General features: G+C 45.1%; 1 protein-coding gene across 2 annotated transcripts; it reads right to left on the bottom strand.

The window, feature by feature from the left end:
* Positions 1-842: 842 nt before the first annotated feature.
* On the bottom strand, positions 843-21,633 carry WRAP73 (WD repeat containing, antisense to TP73). 2 transcript variants are annotated; one of them, XM_088136697.1, is made up of 13 exons: positions 20,494-21,633; positions 20,290-20,415; positions 18,428-18,580; positions 17,141-17,257; positions 12,152-12,224; positions 9,053-9,156; positions 7,398-7,484; positions 6,769-6,903; positions 5,541-5,618; positions 3,294-3,399; positions 2,534-2,659; positions 1,796-1,987; positions 843-1,278 (listed from the first exon to the last, which is right to left on the bottom strand). In XM_088136697.1, the coding sequence occupies exons 2-13, from the start codon at positions 20,359-20,361 to the stop codon at positions 1,163-1,165; spliced, it is 1,359 nt and encodes a 452-aa protein (XP_087992823.1). In that variant the 5' UTR covers positions 20,362-20,415; positions 20,494-21,633; the 3' UTR covers positions 843-1,162. The 2 variants fall into 2 exon arrangements, with proteins under 2 accessions (XP_087992823.1, XP_007430272.1); XM_007430210.3 differs by having other exon boundaries at positions 20,290-21,633.
* Between the last annotated feature and the right edge of the window lie 4,087 nt (positions 21,634-25,720).

Raw genomic sequence — 25,720 nt, 5'->3', positions numbered from 1 at the left:
CTCTTATAACGCTTTGCTGGATCCCTCTTCGTTACTGTTTCCTTAATATGATTTTTTAGACGGGCGCAGAGGCTTCATAAGCCATGACTCAAGGCCTCTTGGGAGGTTAAACGAGCAAAAAGCTTTCTTAGCCCATGATACCTTTTAAAACCAGGCCGAAGATTGCAAAAGCTAGCAGTGCCCAGCCAACACTGGCTGATCTTCAAAAGCGCTAAGCTGGGTTAGAGCCATTTAGAATGTGGATGGGAGACCACTAGGAAGTCCTATGGCTGCAGCGAGCCACTTCCATAGGGTTGCCAAGACAACTACATGGATTGGAGTTGAGTTGAGTTGGACTATCTTTTCTCAAATGGGGGACGGGGGAGGAGAAAGACTAATAGAAGGAAAGGTCATGTTTCCCCTTGCTTCCTGTCTCCCTATCTTTCTCTTCCTTCCTTCCTCTCTCCTTCCCTTCCCTTCCCTTCCCTTCCCTTCCCTTCCCTTCCCTTCCCTTCCCTTTCCATTCCTTCCCTTTCCATTCCTTTCCATTCCATTCCATTCCATTCCATTCCATTCCTTCCCTTTCCATTCCTTTCCATTCCATTCCATTCCATTCCATTCCATTCCATTCCATTCCCTCCCTCCCTCCCTCCCTCCCTCCCATCCATCCATCCATCCATCCATCCATCCATCCATCCATCTATCTCCTTCTAGCCTCCCTCTTAGGCTACCCATTTTGAGGGAGGGGACCTGGCTTTCACACAACATCTCACCCCACCCCAACCATGTTCAAACAAAAGCAAAATAGAAATTGCTGTGCTTTATCCTCCATAGAGTCAAAAACTGCCATCTCATTTTGACTGCACTTTACAGAACACATTTATTGAAAACTGGAGAAACAACGCAGGTTGCATGCCATGAAATATACATCCTTTAAGTTCAAATACCAGTTTCCTACTGTTGGGGGGACTTCGTAGTTGGACATTTTACAGAAAGTACATTCAGAACTAAGTCTCTGGCCCATCCATTTTGATGTACAGATTTAAATGACATGTTTGTCCCCAGAAAACAAGATGGACTGACCATCAAGATTGACTTTTTTTTCCTCCTAATCTCAGAGAACTGAAAGTAAAAGCAAGTGATGATTGTTTTAATTTTCCACTTAGCTTCACTTTGGATGTAGCTATTTTACAGCTTCTCCTTCTCCTTCCAAGTAGCACAGACAGAAATTGTCCTTGCTCAGAAGAATCAGGAAGTCCCCACTGGGGTGCCAGGAAAGCCAAGTCACCTTGAAGTCACCTAAACAGACCAAATTGGGAAAAAAAAAATACTGTTAATCCCTTTTTCCCCCTTTTACAATATTTTCAACCGTTTCAGCTATTTCAGCTACACCCTTTGAAACAGGGGAAAAAAAGGTAACTGGTGGCCAAGTTGCTTTATCGGAATGCCCAAACCACGCTGGGGTTTCTCTGAACGCCTGGGCTCCCTAAATATGTCTGTTCTTCAATTTAAATTTAATTTTAATTAAATAAATGCCAGGGTTATCGCCTACGAGCTGATCTCCCATTCTGAGATTCGCTTTCCTGTCTCGAGGCAGGCTCAGGACCGCTCTAAGCCCTACGCAATGCGTTTGATCAGCATTTTGTCTCAGCAATCCGTGACTGGCAACTCGGGACTGCCGCAAAACCAATCCAGATGCTGGAACAGTTGAAATGAGCACAGATCTATCCAGAGGCAAAATTTCCCGCTTTTTAAGCGAGCCCAAAACAGCACGAGCTGCTTACCCCAAAGTGTCAAATTTCTAGCTTTTTCTTACCTTCTATCGGTACCTGCACTGATGTACATCCAGCTGAAGACCAGAGATACACTTTATTATTCCCAGTACACAGAGCAAGCCGAGATTGATGGGGATCCCACTGGAACAGCTGAACTGGACCTAAATGCTCCAGGACCACGCAGAGTTTCATCTTCTGAACATCCCAGATCCAGACAGCATTTGGGAGGTTGTCTGTTAGAAACACACCAAACATTTAAGAAATGGGGCCTGACCTACAGCCAAACAAATTTATAGCATTCATAACCAGTATGGTGAAATGGGTAAGGTGCTGAGCTGGGACTAAGGGAATCCTTGTTCATATTCTCACACACGGTGATTTGGGGCATTAGTCACTTATCTTAAAGAAGCTGACTACTGTAGCAAATTTAGAACAGTTGCAGGGTCTTCTGGTCGCAATGTAAGTTTAACATGCTACTATCAAGCACAGCACTTGACCACAAAGAAGGGAACCTAAAACAAGGCTTATATACACCTCACAACGTGGGGTGTATATAACATGCATCGTAAGTGGGAAATGAGCCCATTCTGAGTGCTATCTACTACTCAACCTTCAGAAATATTAGCCAAGGGTATGATTTTAATTTTCATTTATTTAAAACTGTCTTAGCAAACGGTGGAAAGAAAGGCTAAATTCTGAAGTCACATGTCCAAGAAGTTCACTTCATTGGTAGGACATGAATGCAAAGTCAGTTCTCAGCTTGCCTCCAAAATACTGACCATTTCTGGTTGCTAAGAAACTATTATCAGAACTGAAGGCTAACATTCCAACGCCAATTCTAGGATTCGCCCGATCTGCTGGAGGTTTGACGTGGTGCAAAGAAATGGGGGCTTGGACAACGTCATCTGAAATTGAAGCAGACAACAAGATTTACTCCTTATCCTCCTAGTTTTAACCTTTTTCCATGGACAAACTAGGGAGCCCGTTTGGCACAGTGGTTAAGTTCTGAACTAGAAACCAGGAGATTGTGAGTTCTAGTCCTCCCTTAAGCAAGACAATGAGCTGGGTGACTTTGGGCCAGTCCCTCTTCTCATCCCAGCCCACCTCACAGGGTTGTTGTTATGGGGAAAATAGAAGGAGGGAACATTAGCTACGTATGCAGCTTTGAGTTGACCAGAGCTAAAGGCCGATAGATAAAAATCTAATAAAAAAATAAATAGTCCAACCCTTTCCAACTTCTTCAGTTCACATTTCCCTAACGCAGTGTTTTTCAAACTTGGCGACTTTAAGATGTGTGGACCTCAACTCCCAGAATTCCCCAGGGGAATTCTGGGAGTTGAAGTCCACACATCTTAAAATCGCCAAGTTTGAAAAACACCACCCTAAACCAACCTCCCCAGACACCGTTCTCTAGCGTCTTCTGACCCGCTCACCAATCTCTTCCTTGCTCTACACTTGTCACCTCTAATGACATGCAACTCCCGAATGCCACCGATCTGCTTTTTGCCGAGGTAAACGTGCCCTGCCACCTGAACGTACATTTTGTCTTTATGCTGAAAAGGGCGTTTGCCATTCTCTGATTGGGAGGAAAAGTCAACTTCTCCAGGTTCACAGCTGGGGCTTTCTCTACTTCATTGTAGACAACCTAGAACGGAAAGTCCAACCAGGTTGGGGTCACTTGCAAAAGCAGACCGTGAACCAGCTGTGTGTTGTTCCTTCCCATCCTGATTAAAATCACCTGCCTAATATTTTCTTTTTAAGCGATTAACATTTATCTCTTGCTACTAAGGTTCTTCTGGCCAAAAATGATTTCCAGAGTATATGGATGTATTTATTTATTTTGCTGATGGGTTTTTCTTCTTCTTGAGATCTTTAAATAAAAGGGTTCCTAGGTGTGTTGAGGTCCGCGTCTCAAAGTATTGAGAATGGGGTCGCCACTGACTACAGTTTCAATTTATTTATATCTATAAAAATAGCTTTAAAAGTTTCACATTTATTTCGATTTCTTCCTAAACATTTCTTCCCTGCCCCCCCACCAAATTCCAAGAAGGAATTTCTTCTTCCCATTCTCAGTCTTCAAAAAGGACACTGAGAATGCTTTGCAAATATTGTTTATGATTACACAAACTTATTTCAAGTTTATCTGGACCCCTTAGTCCGTTTATAACTTTCTAAAATCAAAGTTTAATCATCCTTTTGCCGGACTTCCGGAGGAAGAAACAGCGGCCTGAAGATGGCTCTGCGAAAAGCGGAGTCAACGACTGCAACGAAGAACGAAGAGCCAGCAAGAAGACCGGCGCTTCATAATTCCTCTCCGGACAAGGAGAGGACTTGAGATCAGCCTTGAGTGCTCCAGACAACTGCTCCTCACAAGGAGACCGCAAGACAGAGGTCTCTGGTGGGTTTAGAGCTCTGGGAGATGAGGGAATAGCCAACTCGCTCAAACCACAGTCGGCACCTCCGTGCATACTTTCTTTTCTAATCACTTTTGGAAATAGCTTGTTAACGGCTTTTCAGCTATTAGGAACCTTTGGATCGACAAGTTTTACAGCACCAAGTGAATATCCTTCAATCGTTAGCAAAAGAAGTTTTAACTACAAGTTGAAGAGCTAAAAAAAATTCTTGAAATAAATAGCAAAAGGATGATTAAACTTTGATTTTAGAAAGTTATAAACGGACTAAGGGGTCCAGATAAACTTGAAATAAGATTTTAGAATTAATTATAAAGAATCCTTCCCATGGGAAAATGCTTGTGTTTTGAATTTTTAAAAAAAGTGTAAGATTTTAAAAATTGGACACTAGAGGAAACTAAAGACTACAATTAAAGGATAAAAACACATTAACTCGACTTACAGAATGGAGCAAAATATTGTAATATTGGACTTATTGCAGGATATTTTTTGAAAAATGGACTCAGAAGTTAATATTAAGAGTGTCAATGGAGACATCTGCCTCTACATGTCTAAAAGACATTATGGAACAGGAATAAGTTTTACCTGGCAAGATCAAGACTGAGTTGAAACTGGATTTACAAATGACAAGGCTACAAGAATGACATGGAAAAAGATATTACACTGGACATACAAAAAAACCTGGCTGATATTTTAATAATTAAAAGGGATATACAAACAATAAACCAAGAGACTGACCTGGATAATTTTCCTATATTGGATTTACAAAAGAGGCTTGTTAAAATTTTGAAGAATCTCATGAGAAGGGACAAAGAAAAAATGAAAAGAAATCAAGTTCTACAACCTTATTCGAAGGGACTAAAGATTAAGATTCTTAGGAGTAAAAGGAAGGCATTTAAAGCTGGTTTATTTGATCAAGGTTAATATAGATATGTTGTTACTTCTGGTAACCTTAATAGACTTGCTGATACCAGGACTGAAATGATGATGCTTTATGGATTTGTTTATAGATAAGAGATGGGAAATGGGAAGCAGAGATCATTTGTTTTATTTTAAGAGGCGGTGCTAAATTACTAAAATTGTTTATATTTGTTGTGATGAAGGTTGGAAGTCACTTCATTATATATTTCTTTTTCCTTTACTATATTTTCACTTTTCTCTGTTTTTTTCCTTTTTTTTTCTTTTCTGCACCTTCTATTCTTTCCTTCTATACTTCTATCTTTCTTTTAGTTTGTATTAGTTTTTACTATTATAATTATAAACTTTAATAAAATTGCTATATAAATATAATGATACAAGCAGTAAATACAATTACCAACTCCCATTATTTTCAACTACTGTCCTTCCCCAACTTGCAAGAAATCTCTATACTTACTGTTTTTGAGTTAGTGACATTTGTGGGATGGTCGAATTCTGCAATCTTCGTCCAGGTCACGTGGTTCAAAATCCGTACCTGGTTATAAGAAAGAGGGACCAATGTTTCTGATTGTTGATCAAAATAAATACATTGATTGATGGTAAAACATGGGGCGATAAAGACATAATAGGAAAATCCCATCAAAATTAGAACAGTGTTTCTCAACCTCGGCAACTTTAAGATATGTGGACTTCAACTCCCAGAATTCCCCAGCATGCTGAAGAATGCTGGATTAGAGAATGGGGTAGGAAAAATTATTACATTTGTGCCCACAACAATTCCACAAGATACTTTTGCTTTTAATTGCAAAGTTCCCACAGAATGGGAACAGAAGAAACAAGTTACTAAAATACTATAGTAAAAATACTATTGGGTGGTTAAACTGGCCATTAGTCTGGGTTCGAAAGGTGCCCTGGATCATAAGCTAGCCATCATCAACAAGCCATGATCAGGGATTGTTTCAGGCATCCGCCTTGGCCACCATCGACTGCTGAAAGTGCTACATTTCTAAGCATAATTCTTGCAAACTCTTCTTTAACAAGATTTATTGAAAAGAATGGGATGGAGTTACAAGACCTCCAGCAACTCAAGTCTTTCCTATTTAGAATCAATATAACCTCTTAGGCTGGAAACAGTCTTCTAATGCTCCAGAGAAGAGGCAGGTCTCTTCACTGATAACAGAGAAGACTGAAGCCGGTTGCTTTTATTTTTATAGATAGATGATAGATAGATAGATAGATAAAATTTGTATTGTGGTCAATAACTAGTTGATACCACAAAGAGGAATAGAGACTACACAAATTCGACAAAACAAATAAAATATACATTTTATCATACTAGATGTCAGAACTTTATGAAATATATCACCTAGCTGAGCCCTGAGAAGTCAAGAAGTAGCCAAACCTGGCCACAACAGAGCTTAGCATAGTGTACAATTTTGGTTACTTGGCTGGAATTAGCTTAGGGCACTGGGTGAGCCCAGCCATTGCAGACTGCAAACCATGATTGACAACAGAGTAATGAATTTGAGATGGGTGGCACTTGGCACGGCATATGAACCCAGCCCAATTCTAGTTAATTCGGCCAATTGCTTAAACACATCATGGCCTAGCATTTAGGACGAATTTTGGACTCTGCATTATCATGAGTTGTGCAACCAGAAGCATTTTTCTTTGGCCAAATTCACCTTTCCATCGTAGCTGCCAATGGCCAAGAACTGACTGCTGGGGCTCCAAGTAAGAGACTTCACGCCCAGAGACCATTCGTAAGCTTTGTATGTAGAGAGGAGACGTCCATCAAGGGTGTAGAGCAGAACTTTATACTGAAAAAGAGGGCAAAGTTGTAAAAACCGATCTTCTCAACAACTTTGTGTCATCCACCCACACCCACTTGCTGACTATCCCCCGGTCAAGATGCCAAATGTTTAAAAAGCAAATATGCCCAGCACTGACACTCAAACAACAGAATACCAGGCTTAGAACAGAAGCCTGTTTTGTATCCCACTGTTGTAAAGATCGGAATGGCCTTGGGAGACAGGAGGAAGCGCTGCAGACTAGGCAACGGTCAGATAAGAGGCAGCTGAGCCCACAGAAGGAAAAGGGGAGTGGGAAACATCTCAGAAGGGACCTTCCCTATTTTGGACTGTAAAGGTGAGGGAGGAGAGAGATACTTTCAGAATTGCAAGATTCTGTCAATGTAACCTTACAATAAAGTAGAATTACTTCATTTAGGCGTGCTCCTGACGGGACTACCTTGCAAGGCTAACTAAACAGCTGGAATGAATTTAGTGGAAGCGGTGTGTGCAGATTCCCTCACCTCGAGGCAGCTGTCCCACACTGCCAACACGCAGCCATTGGGGGCCCAATCGATTCCCACAGCATCCTGGGTTTCGGTCTCAAAATGCTTTGGAAACAGAGACAAGGAAGTCAGAGAAATCAAGCCATAAGATCAAGATAGACTTGGCAACTCGGTAGCAAACCGCAACTTTAACAACAGCGGGGGGTTATCCTGGAAAATTTGCCCACCAAATGAGAGGAAGCAGCAGTGTTCAGAAATCGGGGAGCTGGTGCCGGAAAGGGGTTCTTACAGGGTCAAATCAGGAAACCACTGCCCCCCAGAAGGAGAAACAGACTAGATTCACTTCAGCTTCAATGTAAGAACCTCAAGATTTTACATCGTTGGCACCTGACTCCAGTTAAATTGGCATTTATATATCCCGATTATGCTTCCAAATGTTGGACAGGTTGTCCCCAAAAAAGGGTCATTTTTTTCATTCGTGGTGGCCCTGCGATAAAGCTATACCCTTTTGGCATAACGTTTGTGGGGAGATAAGTATCATCGCTAAACCAAGAATTGAATGCTCCCCAGATGCTTACTACATTTATTTACAGGGCCAGGCCCCAAGCTTAAAAATAAGGAACATTCTCTATTTAATTTTAGCAGCTAAAATAATAATTGCCTCCCACTGGAAAAGTCTAGATAACCTCACAATTGAATGTGGATTAACAAGGCCTCTTCAATTGCCATTAGAAAAAAATCACAAATAACGTTAAACTAATGAGACATCAAAGACAGGAACCACAATTCTAACAAATTTGGATGGATTTTAGGGTTTACCCTCAATAGCAATAGAGCAGTGTTTCTCAGTCTCAGCAACTCTAAGAGTGGACTTCAAGTTGAAGTCCAGACATGTTAAAGTTGATAAGGTTGAGAAAGTATTGAATATAGAGTATTGAATATAGAGAAGAGGGGGAAAAAAGAGGATATTCTATTAATATTAGTTACAGTTTAGGATATTAATGTGACAAGCATTATGATTCTTTGCCTTTTTTCATTCAGAATGAAATTTGACCTTGGAAAAGAGAAGATGAAGGATGAGCATACAATAAGGTATTTGTTTTGTAATAAAGGTTTTGGTCTTAAGCTAAATTGTTTGATATTGAAATCTCCATCACGGTGTTAACTCGGTGTATTTATCCGTGTGTGTGTATGTGTGTATTTTTGTACATGTTAGCCAAAGGAACGAAAAAAAGATGAACAAAACAAGCCAAAAATTGAGATGTTAGAAAAAAGTGAAGAAGAGAAAAAAGGCAAAAATAAAGAGAACCAGCTGATTCTTTCTTAGCACGCAGAAATAAGACCCACCCAGTCGAGGCACCTAGCATGACCCCCGATGGATCGATCTTCTGAGAATGTAACAGAAAATCTAAGATAGACTACTCCTGTCTGATGAGGACATACAAGAGCTTATCCAAGGTTGGAGGGTGGGCCTGGGACCGAGAAGACACAGCTTGAAGTCCACCTGGCATGGAAACACCTTGGATGACATCAGACCAGCCCCTTTTTCTCAACTCAGCCTACCTCCCAGTGCAGGAAAAAAAAAATTGGACAAGGGGATGCCACGAAGCAGGACACGAACCCAAAAAATCACCCTAAAAGAGGCCACGGAGCACAGAAGACGGACGTCCTACCCTTAGAAGCTGCCAGTTGCTGCAGACGAAGAGGCTAATGTAATCTTTGCAGTCCCTTCGTTCTACCAGGGCCAGATAGCGGCCATCTTTCGTGAAGGCGACGCCTGCGATGTTTTGAGAAAATAAAATAAAATATATATCTTTCTCGAAAGGGGAATTAAATGATGAATGCCGACAGAAAGATTATTATATGGGTAATCTGCAATTAGATCCACAAAGATGGGTGAAAATAATTCAAGGTCCCTACCCAAGGACCTAAGAATTATTAAGGTAGCATCTGAGGATATAGGCAGTTCCAAGCAGGGAACCTTTTTGTAAAATTAGGGTGTTCAGGTCCGATAAATTCAAAATTTCCAAATATCGAGAGGGTCCTTTAGGTATTGCTCAAAGGGCTCCGATCACGATTGATGTAACAGCAGATTTCTTTTTCCAGAAGCAATCTGCAAGGTTGTTATTTATTTATATTTATTATGTGTATTTTATTTATTTTATTTTATCACAAGCCACCTAGAGGCGTGTAAAAGTGGGATGGGTGGCTATATGAAAGAAAGAAAGAAAGAAAGAAAGAAAGAAAGTAAGAAAGAAAGAAAGAAAGAAAGAAAGAAAGAAAGAAAGAAAGAAAGAAAGAAAGAAAGAAAGAAAGAAAGAAAGAAAGAAAGAAAGAGAAAACGTCCGTAGCTCAGGGTTGAACTTCTTGGTGCTGTTTACGCTGGACTGTTTTCTTGCAGACGTTTTATGACCCAACTAGCGAACATCATCCATGCAAGGGAGAGTGGGATTTGCTGCTTGTTTATATAGCGTAGCTTGTCTTTTATTGTCTCTTTTGAACGGTGTGTAAATGTGGTTTATCTCTATGTGTCTACTGATGGCTGGGTTGTCTGAACGCGAATGAAAAACCTAGGAAGGAAACAAAAAGACTGGAACACGTCCCCACCAGCAGCCAACATTCAGATAAACCAGGATTGATAAATCATCAGGCAGAAAATATTCCAATCAAGGAACTATCAAGGGGGAAACCCCCCCACCAAAACTGGCAGGACAAGCTACGATACATAAACAAGCACCAAATCGCACCCTCCCTCGCACGGAGGGCGTTACCTAGTTGGTTCATGAAACGTCTGCAAGCAAACGGTCAAGCTTAGAGGACTCCATCCAAAAAATGTTGTTTTTAACTGGAGGATTCTTTGTTCTGTGTGATTGGGAAAAAATCATGAATAACCTAAAGGGGTAGCCCATGATTTTGTCTGCTCCTTAAGGCCTCTCCCACCCACCTCAGCAGATGGAGCCAGATTCTCCCGCGAGAACCTCTATGTGGCAACACCCACCATCACACACACACCAACGTTTACGAGCAGGGGGTCCGGAAGATCATCTTAACCTCCATAATAATTCCTAAACGGACAAATCTGGACAGGGGAGTATTGTACAGCTGACGGAGCAGAGTTTTAGTGTGTCTCCTACTAAGGACAACAGATTACAAATGACCCAAAAGTGCCACGTGGGTTTGGGTTTTTCCGGCTTAGTGTTATTATGGAGCTCTGGCCCTTGCATTGCGCCGGTCTGCACCTCCTGGAAACAGCTGTGTTTTTTTCCTCTTCAGCTGCAATGCGATCCCGTGAAAAGATCCGCTGGGCTTAAAGCGCCTGCAGACAGATACAAGGCACATGGCTTTGGCGTGGACGCTGCTGCACTGTCCCAATTAGCGTCGCCGGCTAACCCAGCATCTGGCCGCTTCAGTCAACCACAGCTTAAAAAATTCACGACTTCCCACCGGGAGCGAACTCAGCCAGTTCCTTAACGGAGTTCCTTCTGCACGCGACCTTCAGGATAAGCTCCCCACTCAGCACGAGCCCCACATTTAAAAAAAAAATGTAGCAAGCAATAAATGATTTAACGCAGGTTCTTCAAGGAACCCAGGGATGGGACCAAGGGTTTAAAGAAGGTGCTAGCTTGGTGCAAACTTCTCAAAAGTTGTTCCAGAGATTGAGGGGCTTAGGATACAAGGCAGTCAGTTTCACGTGGGACTTCCACAAAATCCATAACAGGAAGAGCTGTTAACAATTGAAGAGGCTGCCTGGGGGGGTGGCCTCTCCTTAGGGATTCAATAGTGGTGGGTTCCTATGGTAGGCCTATGGTAGGTCTAGATGTTCTCCAATGTCCTTTCCAACTCATCCAATTCAATGACTCTACGCCAGAATCTGGATTCCTGCACCGGGCACGGGGTTTGGCTAGAATCAGTTTCCCCACCGTGGCCATTTTCAGATTTCATCTTATTTATTTAATCAATTGACACAGCCACCCATCCCACTGAACGTGACTCCGGGCGGCGCACCCCCCCACACTTAAAACAATGTCACGGCTGTTTAAAAAAAAAAGTAAAAATATAAATAAAAGCAAGATTGCGGGAGAAGAACAGAAGACCATCTAAATGCCATAGAACCATCGCACAGGCTCCTGCGCAGCCTTAGCATGGCTGGGCTAAGAATTCTGGGAATTGAAGTCCACACATCTGGATGCTGCCAAGGGTGGAAAGGGCTGAGCGAGAGGATCTCCCAGTCCCCATGTCAAGCCATCCTTTCAGCAACTGAATCAGGATTCTTGCACTGGGCCAGATGATCTCTGGAGTCCCTCCAATCATTCCAGGCGATGATTCTATGAAAGCCTGATGTCCGAAAAAGATCACTCTGAGCGAGCTAAACGTTGGTATCTACCAGCATTAGCAAGAAAAGGGGAATGTATACTGATTTTTTCTGAAAATACAGCCTCTCGTGGCTGTTTTTATTCATCACGTTCATCTGTCTTGCTAGAAGATGGCTTGGTTCAAGTCTGGGTCAGCAAGTGGTGGGTTCCTATCTACCATGGTTTGTGAACCAACCGTCCTGGTTTAGCAAACGGTGGGAATCTCCCCACAGGCTACTTATCCAACAGACCTTAATGAAACGAAGACGATGAGGATTCATAAAGTCCCCCTTACACACCCCAACCCCACCCATCCAATTGGCACCATGGTCCACCCTCGTGAAGCCTACATTTACTCAACCATGGGGTAGACCCAGATACGTTAAAAAAAAAATCTTGAATTAAGGTGGCTCTACTTACCCTGCTGACAAGCTTTGGGATACTTGATGTAAGACACGGATTTTGTGCACAGGGACCAGACGGTGATCCGCAGCTGTTGGGAACGGAGACAGAGGAGAGGCTGGTTCAGCTTTGCGGATGTGACGAAGGAGGCCGAGATTCTAACCCCCAAAGTGACCGGGTCAATTTTGCACCCTGCAAGGAGCTGGACTGAAGAGCACCGAGATCAACCCTTCGGAAAACAGAACTCCGCACAGAAGCGTCTTCTGCTGGGAGACAGCGACTTAAGAGGAGAAGCTTTTCAACGTCTGAACGTATTTCCCAGAATCGCAGAGCGGGAAGGCAGCCTGGAGAGTTTTAGCCCACCGCCCTTTCTGCCCAGCGGAGCAATCCAAGTTCAGGCACAGGACCCCAGAATGGGCTGGTTGGAAGGGACCTTGGGGGTCACCTAGACCAACCCCCCGCCTCGTTCAGGGATCCTAATTTAAGCACAGAATCCCAGAATGGAAGGATCGGAAGGGACCTTTGTGGTCATCTAGCCCAACCCTTTGCCCAAATCCACCTAACAGATGGCCCGTCCAGGTTCTGTCGAAAGGCTTTCAGTGAAGGAGAGGCCACCACCTCCCCAAGCAGCCTCTTCCATGCTGAAAACACCTGTTCTGTTCATTTTTCCGCCTACGCTTGTTAAGCGGAGTAGCTCTTCGACGCCAGGATCGTGCCGCCAGACCTCCAGGTCCCTAACTTAGATGGTTCTTAACCATCCACTTACTTCTAAGATCAAACCTGCCAAGACTTTTCTATGCGCATTTGAGTAAGCAAAAGTTGACTCAGATAAAATACGGCGAGATCATTCATGGACGGATGGATGGACATATGGGAGGGAGGGAGGGATAGATGGCAGAGACAGACTGACAGACAGCTTGTCCTATCTCGAAACGATTCTTAGATTTGTTTTTTTTAAATCAGCCACGGCGGCTGCCACACCAATGTCCCTCTTGAACCTGATTTTTCAATTTATAGGGTAAGGACCTCAGAACGAGAATTTTTCTGCGGCAGGAGGCAGAAGAACTACGCCGCCGTAGGCCAGCAGGACCCAACTCTTGTGACCGAAGGGGCTGCTTTCTCTCTCAACCAACTTTCCCAAAACAGACCCCCCCCACTTTTTCCAAACGAACATGACCGGCTTAAGGAAAACGGTCAGCCTCCGTTCCTCGTGATCAAGTGTCGGGCGCATTGCGCAGCTGCTGTTTAGAAGGGAGAAAACAGCAGCATTGTTGAAATACCGAAAAAAAACAGCTGAGAAGCAGCATTTAGACCGATCTGCTCCAGAAAGAGACGGGCGAAGGAATCGCACCCGTTTTTGACAACGCCGGGCAGGTGGCAAGGCAGCCCCCCTCCGTCCCACGGACACCCCACGCTCCGGCCGCCCGGCGCTCGTGACGGACCTCAACTTTGTCCCAGACTTGACTAGGTCAAATGGCCCCGCGAAAGGGCGGCGTCTGTGAGCACGGGATTTCGGGGGGATTTGGAGCAGCGCGTTCTTGGACCGAAAAATGTGTATATCTATTGCAGGAGTACGTTGCAAATTCCAGGGGCCGCTTTGCACAACAGCAGCGCCGGAAACGCGGGAGAGTTTTTTAAGCACGCGAAGATAGACGGCCTTTTCATACAGAATCGTTATTCGCTCATTTGAATGTGGATATTTATATTTTTATCGCTTTTCCTGTTTCAGGTTTTAATCATGGGCCGCCCAGAGTCCCCCTCTGGGGGCGATGGGTGGCATGTAAATTTAATAAATAAGTAAATTAAATGAAGAAACTCTTGGGCCCTTTAATTCTTATCCATGTTTTCCTCCACAAGCAACATAGAGAATATCCCCCCTCCCCATTTTTCCTCAACAACAACCCTGTAGGGTAGGCTGGGATGAAAGAGCCTTCAGGACGGCTAGCCAGTGAGTTTCTATGGCCAGAAGTCGCCCTGAATCTAAAGTTTCTGATCCTAGTCCAACACCTTCACTACCACCCCACGCTGGCTTCCTAACAGTTATGGGGGTGTACCAGTCTTCCCCAACTCCTACCCCTCCAGAGGGTAGAACATCTCCCAGAATTCCCCAGCTCTCTTGGCCCTCCAGGGAATTCTGGGAATTGGACTTCAGGAAGGCCAACGAGATGCACGTCTCCCCCCCATCTATTTCCTGGGGCAAATTTGAGAATATAGTGGATTATCCCTACTTTGATATATATTATTATAAAGGACCGTCCTGTATTTCAGAACGCTGTCCTTGAGATATATTGAGATTAAACATTTATTTTCTTGGTTTTGTTCTTGAGTTTTCCTTTGTAAAGCAAAGTTATAAACATAATCAATTAATTTTTTTTGTATCCTTATGAACATCTTTCAGATTTGCCCCTTTTTCAGGCTCCTCCTTTATTTTTTCCAAGAAAATACGGTCACGGTAATCATTCCCCACGTACCGCTTTGCGTTCTTCAGAAGGAAAGAAGAGACACCGTCCTAAATAAAATAAAATTCATTCCTCTGGGCTAGCGTTATTTTAAACCTTCTGCTCTCAGGACCCCTTTTAAAAATTATGTGAGGACCACAAAAGAGCTTTGGCTTTGTATGGGTTATATGTATCGATATTTACTGTATTAAAATTAAAACTGATACCCTTGTGAAATATTTATCGAATCGTGCAAAAAGCGACAATATTAGACCCGATAGATACGAACAGAAATAAAACACTTTTCCTGCAAAAACCTGCTTTTTTTAACAAGTAAAAAATAAGAATGAGGAGAGGAAGATTGTTCTACATACCTAGCAAAACAATTTTGATTTTGTGGAGCCCCGGGAGGCGCTGCACTTTAAAAAACACGGCCAGGCAGAACAAATGCCCAGAATTTGCAGCAAGGCTGCTTCGTAGTGGATCCAATATCAACTGGGTCGCATCCTGCACTAAGCCAGAATGATTGAGGGTTATGTAAACCCAGTCGCTTTGTGGCTTGGAAACAGGGCCCCCCTGTGAACCCAACCCATGGTGGCTTGTTTAATAAGCTCTGATGATGGGGCACTCAAAGGATCACCTCTGCTGTTTTTACTGCTCCTTCAGGCCAGAAACCAGGATGCTGGTTTGATTGCTAACCCTCATATTCTAAAGCAGCGTTTCTCAACCTTGGCAGCTTGAAGATGTGTGGACTTCAACTCCCTGAATCCCCCAGCCAGCCATGCTAGCTGGGGGATTCTGGGAGTTGAAGTCCACACATCTCTAAGCTGCCACGGTTGAGAAATGCTGAATTAAGAGAATCGCAAAGATGCGCTTCTGACTTTCAGTCCAGATTGAAGTGTCTTTGATTTCCATCCGGGCCTAACCCTAAGCCACAAACCACAATAAGAAACCATGATGGCTCACTGCACGCCTCTTGCGAAGCCAGGCACATCCACAGGGTGGCAGAGAAGTTGAGACGGCAGCTGGAAACATGCCAGCAAAGCCCCCCAAATTTCACCCGTGTTGCAAAAAGGGGGTCCTCCGACTTCCCCGACCCCGCTAAGCCCAAAGCAAACCGATTGTGTGGAAGGAGTCCTCCCGCCTTGCCGAACCCAGTTCCGATGGCTCCTTTTGCAGAAACCCGATTTGGGCTTCAGAAAGGCGCGGGCTTCCCTCCAAACCCTAATCCACGATCAGCTCCGACAGATGATGGTTTCAGAGCCCCCCACAGCCAGCAACACAGGCCCCAAGTTATCCCGCCCAGCTGTCTGCCCAAGTTAATATAGCTACTTGTTTACAACTGGAGAGTAAGTCTACCCCATATACACATGGCAACCAGGCTTAACGCAAACCCACAAGGGTCAACGCAAGTTCTCCAGCCGAGAAGAAATATTTCCCCCCGTCCGCCCCCGTCCACATCTGCCGCTGGGAAGCGGCACCCAGGAGGCCGCCTTGTTCCAAATTTCAGGGCTGCGTCTTGGCAGACAATGGAGGAGGGGGCCTGATCCATCAAGCTAGCATGGCTCCTTCGTAGTTTAGGGACTGCGGGACAGCAGAGCCCATGGGCGAAGAGGGGATGCCCCCACGGGTCCAGCACACGCCCTGGAAGGCCCCTAAAAGCACATTTGAAAATGCCCAATCGTCATCAAAACAGTCTTTTTCTGGAAGGAAGGGAGGGTAGAATTGGAGGGGCACCTGGGGGCCATCTAGTCCAACCCCTGCACGGGGCAGGGGTCCAAGTTAGCCGGCTCCATTTTAAACTGCTCTGATGGTGAAGAAGGATTTCTTTACTCTGACCTAGAATTTGCTTCATTATAATGCAGTGTTTCTCAACCTTGGCAACTTTAAGATGTGTGGACTTCAACTCCCAGAATTCCCCCCAGCCAGCTGGCTGGGGGGAATTCTGGGAGTTGAAGTCCACACATCTTAAAGCCATTGAAACACTGTTGTGACGTAGCACTCTAAAACTAGACCTTCCGACTAATTCTTTGACACCAGAATGACAAAATTTGTGCCCACCAGCCACACTAATCTGCAATTCATCGCTCTCATTTTCACGCCGCTGAAATTCAGACTTAATCCGGCAGCCCTTCCCCGTTTCCCTTCAGTTGGGAGAGAAAAAGAACTGACTTCCGACCCTCCTTGCAACAGATGTCAGTAACAACATCAAGCTCTCACTCTAAAATTAAAATATAACTTCTATTATTTCTATTAACCCCATTATTATTATTTTTTCATTTAGAGGCTCCGGAAGACTTCCAACTTTTAGGAGTTTCCGAACGGGCAGGGTGCTCAATTCCCCAAGGCCAGAACTGGCCCTTCTAGCGACGCGATGCTGAATAGTGCCACTTAACTGACTTTGGGCGGCGTTTCCCCAACCACCCAGCCACACCCCCAGTCCTAGATAGCCGGAGTAAGGAGCAGCTGTCTCTTTTTAAAAAAAAAGGACACGACAAGCTATTTTAGGGGCTCAGAGGGAGACGGGAACATCTGAGCTCTTGGAGGAGACCCCCAATCTCACACTCACGTGGAACTCGGTGGTGTTCAAGATGTGACGCCCGTCAGGACTCCAGGAGGAGGCCACCAGCCCGGCCGAGCCTTCGTCGATCTTGCAGTGCCAGTCCGGCTGTTCCAACGACCAGACCTAAGGAGAGGGAGGGACGGGAGTCAAGGCCATCCCCGCCACGCGAATAATCCAGTTTTCCCCCTGCTTCTCCATCTCCGGCCAAGAGAGACCCAAAATCCTGACACGGCCAGCGAGATCATGAAGGACTGGAACTGGATCCCGCTACAGAAGTAAGGCTTTTTTCTCTCCCTCTTCTGCAGAAAACGATAGATAGATAGATAGATAGATAGATAGATAGATAGATAGATAGATAGATAGATAGATAGATAGATAGATAGATAGATAGATAGATAGGTGGGTGGACAGGATGAGCAGATGGATGTGTGAATGGACAGATGGACGGACAGACAGATATAGAAAGAATGAGAGCAACACACATTTTGGAAAAACCCCGTGGAAGATTCATCAGCGGCCTTTCTGTAATGTCTCCCCATGTCGCCAGGACCAAAAAAAAAATCACTTTAGGGGGCATTTCTGCTTTTTAAGGGGCCTCTCTCTCCCCCCCAAAAAATATTAAGCATGTGGTTTTTGGCATATTGCACAAAACCCGGTGCTGACAGACGTTGTGCAGAGGTGCGCATCCTGGCGCTGGAGGGCAAACCAAAATCTACGGTGGCGTGAATTTTCCTGCCCTTTGTTCGCCTTTAAAAAATAGCCCGCCACTCTATTTTTATTAAAGAGCGAGGTGGCTTATTTTTTTAATAGAGAGGTATTATTGTTCGTTCTGGATGCCATCGTTTTAAGGCAGATTCACGCACCGCCTACTGGGGTGGTCACCTATGGCAAGCACGAATCGCCTCCAGGCGATTGCAGGATGGGAAAATTGTGCCCGCCCTTGCGACCGACGGGCTGCAAAATAAAACCTTTGGCAGAACTGCATCATGCCTTTACAGCCACATATCTTTCCTCAGAAAAGGCACAGTGTTGTTCCCCATCTGCAAAAAGGGAGCCAAGGATTGGATGACTTTTTTAGGGATGAATTTAATTTAATTTAATTTAATTTACTTTCTTTCCACAAGAGGGTGCTAGCTCCATTTCTTTCTCAGGCTCTTTATTTAAAGTTTATCAACTTTATTTCCCCCCACCCGTACTTTTTCCCCTCCTCCTTCTGCATCCAAAGGCAAGCTGGAATTCCAAAAAATTAAAGGCTTGCGGTTTCCTCACAAGCCGGGGAGGAATTGTACCCACCTGCACGATTCCACGTTTATACATGGCGCAAAATATAAATAGGGAATCGGAAGACCACTCAATGTGCTGGATCTGGTCCAAGCAGGTGAAGAGTTGCAGAATTTCAAGGGTGTTGACATCTCGGATCACCAAACGGTATTGCACCCCCGAAGCCTGAAAATTAATTACAATTTAAACACCGCTTAATCATTATTACTATAAAGACAGATCCGTGATGTGCCTGAAATGTTATCCTTTGGATCCCAAAGATATGTCTATCACCAACCCTCAAGAAGCTAGGAAACGCGCATGGCTGACCCCAAAAGACTATGGGCATTGTAGTTCACAACATTTGGAAGGCACCGGTTCACCGCTGCCCAACTTTAATAATTATTATTAAAATTTATTAAATGTATATGCTGTTTGACTCCCAGAGACTCTGGGTGGTTTACAGTTGCTAAACATATTTAAAGGCAAAGAACAGTGCAAAAACACCCAAGCAGCCACGTTTTTGCTCCCTACATAAATAAATGGTTCCTCTAGCAACTGCTTAATTCAATTTACAGAGGATAGACATTTCAGTAGAGCTGCCTATGAGACATTAAAAAAAACAACCAGATTTACTTATAATTATTGATATTATTGATATTATTTCTTTGGCGGTCGAGCATCTTCTGCTAACCACCTGGTGTCTGAATCACACATAATCCTAAATTGTAATGTTGCGACACAGCTTTTTTTCATTTAACACAACATGCAAACTTGGCCTTACCCACAGATCAGTTAAAAATTTCTAATTTAAAGTTATCTTTCCTTCATTCCAGAATGAATGGATAGTAAAGCCATCGCTCATTCATTACAGAAAGCATCAGAGGACCTCAGCAGCCACTATAAGCCATGATTTATAGCTTACTGCAACATGTAAACACTGGCCAGTTATAGCTTGGTCAACAAACCATGATTAAAAAGAGTATCTTAGCATGATGTTTGATGACACTCCATATATTTATTTACTAAAGAGAGTAGGCAATTCAGTAAACAAACACGACTGCTATTGTTACATCAGTGCTAGCTAAACAAACATAGTTCCCCTCTGAATCAACCATGGCTTAATCATGGTTTATGCAACAAACCAGCATTGTCGGAGTTCACAGACCCCACTAAGCCAAATCCAGAGGAACACATTATGTCTTAGCATACCGCACGAAAAATATTCTGCTTTCCCGAAACTTCCTATCGGTGGCATTAAATCACTTAGTTTCAGCACTGTGCAGAAATTAAAAATAAAGCAGGTTTATGGTCTAAAAACCGGGGGGAGGGATCAAAAATGCCGACAAGCAGCATTTGTTTAAAACAACTGCATTTTTTAAAAAATCCACAACTTAAATCTGTCATACCCCCAAACACCCTGGGAAATTTACTGCTCCCCACGAACTGGAAGGAAGGACGCTTGGAAGCACCGAGAAAAGTCAATATTGCTAACAAAATAAGTCGTTTTTAATGAAGAGATTTTTCCCTTCCAGGATATAAGCCGTATTGTTCTTCCTCGTAAAAGGAATTAGCTTCACAACTCACATTCGCCCAAACCACACTATGTCCCCTTGCAACTATCATGGATAAACCACGGCTTTGGCTTAATATATTGCAGAAACCTCAGCAATGGTAGCCCATTCAGCAAACCACCCTTAAGCAAAGCCAGACTGAATGCAAGGCCTTTTTGCCCCAAACTGGCAAAAAGATGCAAATACCAGGGAGACGTGAGCAAAAGACACCCAACCTAGGGATGTTCAAAAACATGGCAACGTCCCTCGGATCACAGCGTGCTGCTTGAACCCACAACCCTGGTTCTTCCCACCCAATTTCCAGGTTCCACCACATCTCACCAGGTATTTCCCGTCCGGAGAAAATCTGCACAAGTGGCTGGAGGCTTTAAACAGTTCAGAAAAATTCACCATGGTCAAACTTCGCAGAGGGGCAGACCCACAGCAGAAGGGTGGGAGGGCTGCTTCCTGAAATGCAGGCTTTTTAAAAAAAATTTTACTTCCGGGGTGGGGGGGGAAAGTGGAGTGGATAAGATACTGTCCTACCCTGAAAAAAACAATCTCCTTCCATTAAATACGTAAGCGTATCATTCAAAGGACAAGAGGCTTTTCTTCCAGATTAAGAAGCAAACAGAAGTTGACAGAGCAATTATAAGGCCCCCCAAATATTTAAGCTCCCCCAAATTAGGGAATCAAGCAATCTCCAGCAAGTCTCAGCTCCAATTTTGCAAAGCCAGAAGGGGCCCCCTGTTAAAAAAGCAACAGTGCATTAAACGCAGATGATAAAAGTCCCCCCCAAAAGATTGAAGTTCCCCCAAATGAGGAAGGCAGGCAAATTAGGGAACCAGGCAGAGGAAGAGGGTGCACCCCCTGAAAAAAAGATTGCAAGCATGCATGAAAAAGAAACTTTGGGGACAAAAAGGTTTGTTCCCATAAAGGGAGGGGAGCAATCAGGTGCCCCAAAGCAGGAAGGATTAATACAACCCCCCCAATGGAAAATAAGTGCAGTTTTAAAAATTCTCCTCCCTTTCGAGAGATGCTGCACTTCAAAAAGGGGAAGGGGATCCCTAAATTTCAGACCACAGTCTTGGGGGCTCCTCTCCCCTAAAAAATGTGTGGGGGCACCCACCCCCCTGGTTTCCCCCCCCCCAAATTCCTGTTGACAAGGATGCCTTTCAGACCCCTGCAAGTTCCCAGGAAGGGAGAGCGACCCTTCCCGGTTGGAAAGTTGTAATTAGGAATTATTAAAGGAATTATTAAAGGAATTTTGTAATTACAGAAGTTGTAATTATTTCCAATCAGACAAGGGAGGGAAAGGGGGGGCGTTAAAATAAGGAAAAGGGGAAGGATATCCCCCAATCTTTGAAAAAAAAGGGGGGGGATAGAAAATGGGGAGATGCCCCACGAGGGAGAGCCTGAAAGGGGAGCTGGAAAAGAGGGAGGGGCGCCCCCAATTGTAATTGGGACCCCCTGAAGCACAAAGGGGGCTTGAATAGAGCCTCTCCTGCAGCCTGGCGCAGGAAGGGAGCGGGAAGGGAGACCCTCCCCACAAAAAGGGGGCCTCGCGTAAGAGGGGGGGCTGGGGAGCTGGAGTGGGCGGGGCGGCAGCAGCCTGAGGCGACGCGAAATCCCCTCAGTTTGGCGGCCGCATCTCCCGCCTGCCACCGCCTCTGGCCCGCTTCGAAGGGTCGGCCAATCAGCCGCCTCTTTCCCGGCCGGAAGAGGCGGGAGAAGGGGAGGCAGGAAGTTGCTAGGGCAGGATGGGAGATGTAGTTCGGGGAGGGAAATGCGTGTCTCCGGCTTAGGGAAAGCAGTGGCGTCCTGGCTGTTTGTTTTCATGCAAATCTAGCTGTTGTTTTTTTTTTAGCTGTATTTCCAATGCGCCCACTAATTAGCGTAATTATAATTCCGGAGTTGCATTCGCTAGGGTTGCAAAAGGAGATGGGTCTTTCCCGCCGCATTTTTGCAGCGCAGATCTGGTAGCCTTCACACGTGACGCCGGATCGTTTCTCCTGCGTTGCGGGAATCAGTCCAGCACGTGAAGTCGAGTTGGCTGCTGCACATCGTGTGAACGCAGCAATTGTTCTTCATTAACCCGCCCTAAGGGGGAAATCAATCCGGGGCTGCAATACTCCAGACGGCCACCAGAGGGCGGAGAACCCGTTGGGTTCACTGCGCCCCTAGTGGCCGGCGGGGGTACCGCAACTCAAATTGGGTTGTCTAGCATCCGTTTGCCTCTTGAACCGGCTGAGTCATGCAGCCAGGTAAACCCAGGTTAACCAAACCCAATGGCTGCATTCATATAATCTGCAACTGTGTTAAACCAATATTAAACAATGAAATAATGAAATAAACCAAGCCATGGCTTCACACCATGAGCTGATTTCCCCAACTGGAAATTCAGCCGAGCCTCTTGTGTGAACCTATCAGAAAATCAAGGGCAACGTTTGTGTGATCCAGAACTTAATGCAACAGTCCCCCGGGGGCTTGTGCCCTTGGACTACCCCTCCCATCATCCCCAACCACCAGCAGGGAGTCAAGCCTCCCCCCACTTTTAGCCAGGTCTACCTACCTACCGACCTATCTCGGGTTAGATTACATTTTAAAAAGCATTTATGTAGAGCTGGGATCTGAAAAGGCCCTTTTCTATCATCTAGGGAAGATGGTTGAGAGTGTAGCAGACCACCTTTGAGCACCCTAGATGAAGCAGCTTATCTAGACCCTTTTCAGTCTGGTTTCAAGCCTGGGTGTGGAACGGGAACAGCCCAGGTTGCTCTCTTCAATTACTTGAATTGGGAATTGGATGGGGTAATGCACGCCCCCACCCCAGTCTTTTTGGACTTCTTGGTGGCCTTCACCTCATCAGCCATGATATCTTGCTGGATTGAAGGCAACATTGTGCAGCTCTGCTCCTTCCATAGGGTGCCAGATCAATGGGAGAGGAGTCACCCCAGTGTCCTCTGACCATCTCAGGGGTCGTCCTCTCTCCCTTATTTTTTAACATCTATATGAAGCCACTGGGTGAGGTCATTGGACAGTTCAGGGTGTGGTGTCATCACTAGGCTGATGACACCCAACTTTACATGGTCACCTTAGGCCCTAAGGGAGATGTTGATGTCCTCTCCCGGCACTTGGAGGCTTAAGTTCTGGACGAGAGAGAACAGATTAAAGTTGAAGCCCAAAAGGATGGATTTGATTATGCCCTAGTCTCTGTCCACGTTGGTGTGGATGGGGAGACACCACCCTTGAACAAGAAGGTTCATGAACTGGGGGTCCTCCTGGATTCCCAGCTCCTGCAAGAGCAACAGATGGAGGCCGTGACTAGGAGGACCTTTGTCTACTTGGTGCAAGAGGTAGCCCTCATCACCGCCCAACTGGATGACAGCAACTTGCTTTACCTGGGTCTGCCCTTGAAAACTATTCCGAATGGACATCCGGTGCACCCAACTTTACAATTTGCGATCCCCAACTTTGGGAACACAGAAGAGCAATCCTGTGGGCCTTGCAGTGGTTACCCACAAGCTTCTGAGTCCAGCTTATGATGCTGGAATTGACCTTCTTAGCTTGGGTGTCTCCAGCACCCCCTTCTCCCCCCAACATCGGCTGACCGATCAGGTCTTGGCGGGAGCAACCATTGTGAGTCCAGGGGAGCAGAACCAAAGCAATGGAATTGGTCCCTCTCCACCCACTCCGTTGCCCTCTCTTTAAACCCTTCAATTCGGATTTACATGGGGGAAGGCTCAATTCGGATCGAGCGGCCCCCTCCCCCTGCAGCGATGCCTCCTCTCGGAGGGAAGGGAAACCACCTCAATTCCGACCCAGCGCTCCAAGCATCCTGTTTTGAGCCGACTCGGAGATCCAGGTTCAGACAAACCCAACGGGCGCCCCGGGTCGCCCTGGATTCCCACGAGACGCGGGTCTTGTCTCCAGTTCCGCCCGCCCCTCCTGCTGAGCAATGAATTGGGTGCCATCTGTATTAGAGATGCTCTGGATGAATTGCTTCCATTCACACATCAGTGTGGGGTGAGTCTCCCCCCCCCCCACTTTATAAAAAGAGTTTTAATAAACAAATGAACACCCAACATCCAGGAACACACACACACACACACACACACACAGACACCCAATATCCCCAAAGGGCCACAAAGAGAAGCACGAAATATCGGTGGAGCATAGATACCTTTTTAAAAAGAGACCCTTTTCTTGAGCAGAGAACACTGAGAATATTTTGAGTGTGTGGCTAATAATAATAATAATAATAATAATAATAATAATAATAGCAGCAGCATTAATAATAGCAATCACATGGTGATAAATGAGGCCATTTTCCTTGGGATGAGTGCGCTAAACACAGCGGATGAAAAACAACAGAGACGCGGAGCAGGTTGGAGATGAACCAACTTCCTATCATCGTCATCGTGGCTAGAAGCTGGTTCACCCCATTTGTGATCCATCCACTTGTTTTTAAACCTTCATTTCTGATTCGGAGGAAACCAACTTGTTTCAGACAAATTCCCCAAAGAGGGAATTGTTGGGCAGGGCGGGGGAGGCGTTTGCTTGAAGGAGGAAAGGGGGGGATCACTGCCATTCGTAAAATGGGTTATTTTTTGAAAGATGAAACTGGGGTTGATCTAAGTGGGGTTTCGGGGGGAGTGGGGAAGGTGTGTTTGTTTTGAGGGGGTCTGTGATTTAGAAAGAAAAGGATCCTCAGCCAGTAACAGTAATAGAAATTTCCAGGCGTAGAGAGCTAAGTGAGACTCAGAAGGACGTATGAACTGCCTGGAATGATAAATAAAATAAAATAAAATAAAATAAAATAAAATAAAATAAAATAAGCAAAGCAGAACAAAATACAGAATACAATTCCCACCCATAATACAATAAATTACAAACCGAAATCAAATCATAAACGATAGAATCATGTCCCAAACAAAATAATTAATAAAACAATACAAAGCCCCAGTGCACTCAACCCATCCATAATAAAGTGGAATTTAAAAAAAGGTTCAAAGCGAATCCACATTTATTCTTCTATTGTCTATTATTGCTATTTTCCTCCGCGTATGCGGGAGTAAATAGGACCTGAAGAACGCGAAAGCTTTCGGATCTTCGTTTCGGTCGCCTTGGTGTGTGTGGGTGTGTACACACAAAGACACGCACATACATACGCACCATTCTGTGCATGCACATTTCTCGTATAATTTCTGGAGCAGATCTCAGGTCCACTGAACCCACCCACCGAGAATTCTCGTTACCAGACGAATGACAAATTACAGAGTTTATTTTTTATTTTAATGAAAACTTAGACATTTCCGTGCAAAAATCCCCGTGCACATCCCGTTCAGCTCCCTGTCTTAGCGCCAGGCCGATGCGGGAAGCCCGCAGTCCGTGGAAAAGCTCTCGCGCCCCGTTTCCTAAAAGTAGAAAAGCCCACATTTCATGGCAACTTCCCGGCGGGCAAAGGAAAAAGAGGAAAAAAGGAAAAAATTCTCCGGCTTCCGGATCTGCTGGTCGTGGGAAGGGCGTAAGAGTCGCGTGTTGAGCCCACCGACGGTCAGCGCAGCTTTCAAACAACCTGCGAGACGCGTGCTTGGCCGCGGCTCCTTGAATCCACCCCACCGCGGCGGGACAAGATCTCCCGTTACTTCTCCACCCTTCCCACGACCGGCTGCCCCGCTTGCCAACCGGGCAGCCTTGCGCCTCGGAAAGCCGGCGGGGGGAGGGCGGATTACAGCCCCCCTGGTGCCAGCGGGGCTCGGACCCCGGTCCCCGC

This window comes from Python bivittatus, unplaced genomic scaffold, assembly GCF_059951505.1.
Source record: "Python bivittatus isolate LINGU-HERP-01145 unplaced genomic scaffold, Pbiv_v1 ctg000090_np1212, whole genome shotgun sequence".
Lineage (NCBI taxonomy): Eukaryota > Metazoa > Chordata > Lepidosauria > Squamata > Pythonidae > Python > Python bivittatus.
Note: the sequence above shows the minus strand (reverse complement) of the source record. Positions and strands in the feature narration are given on the sequence as shown.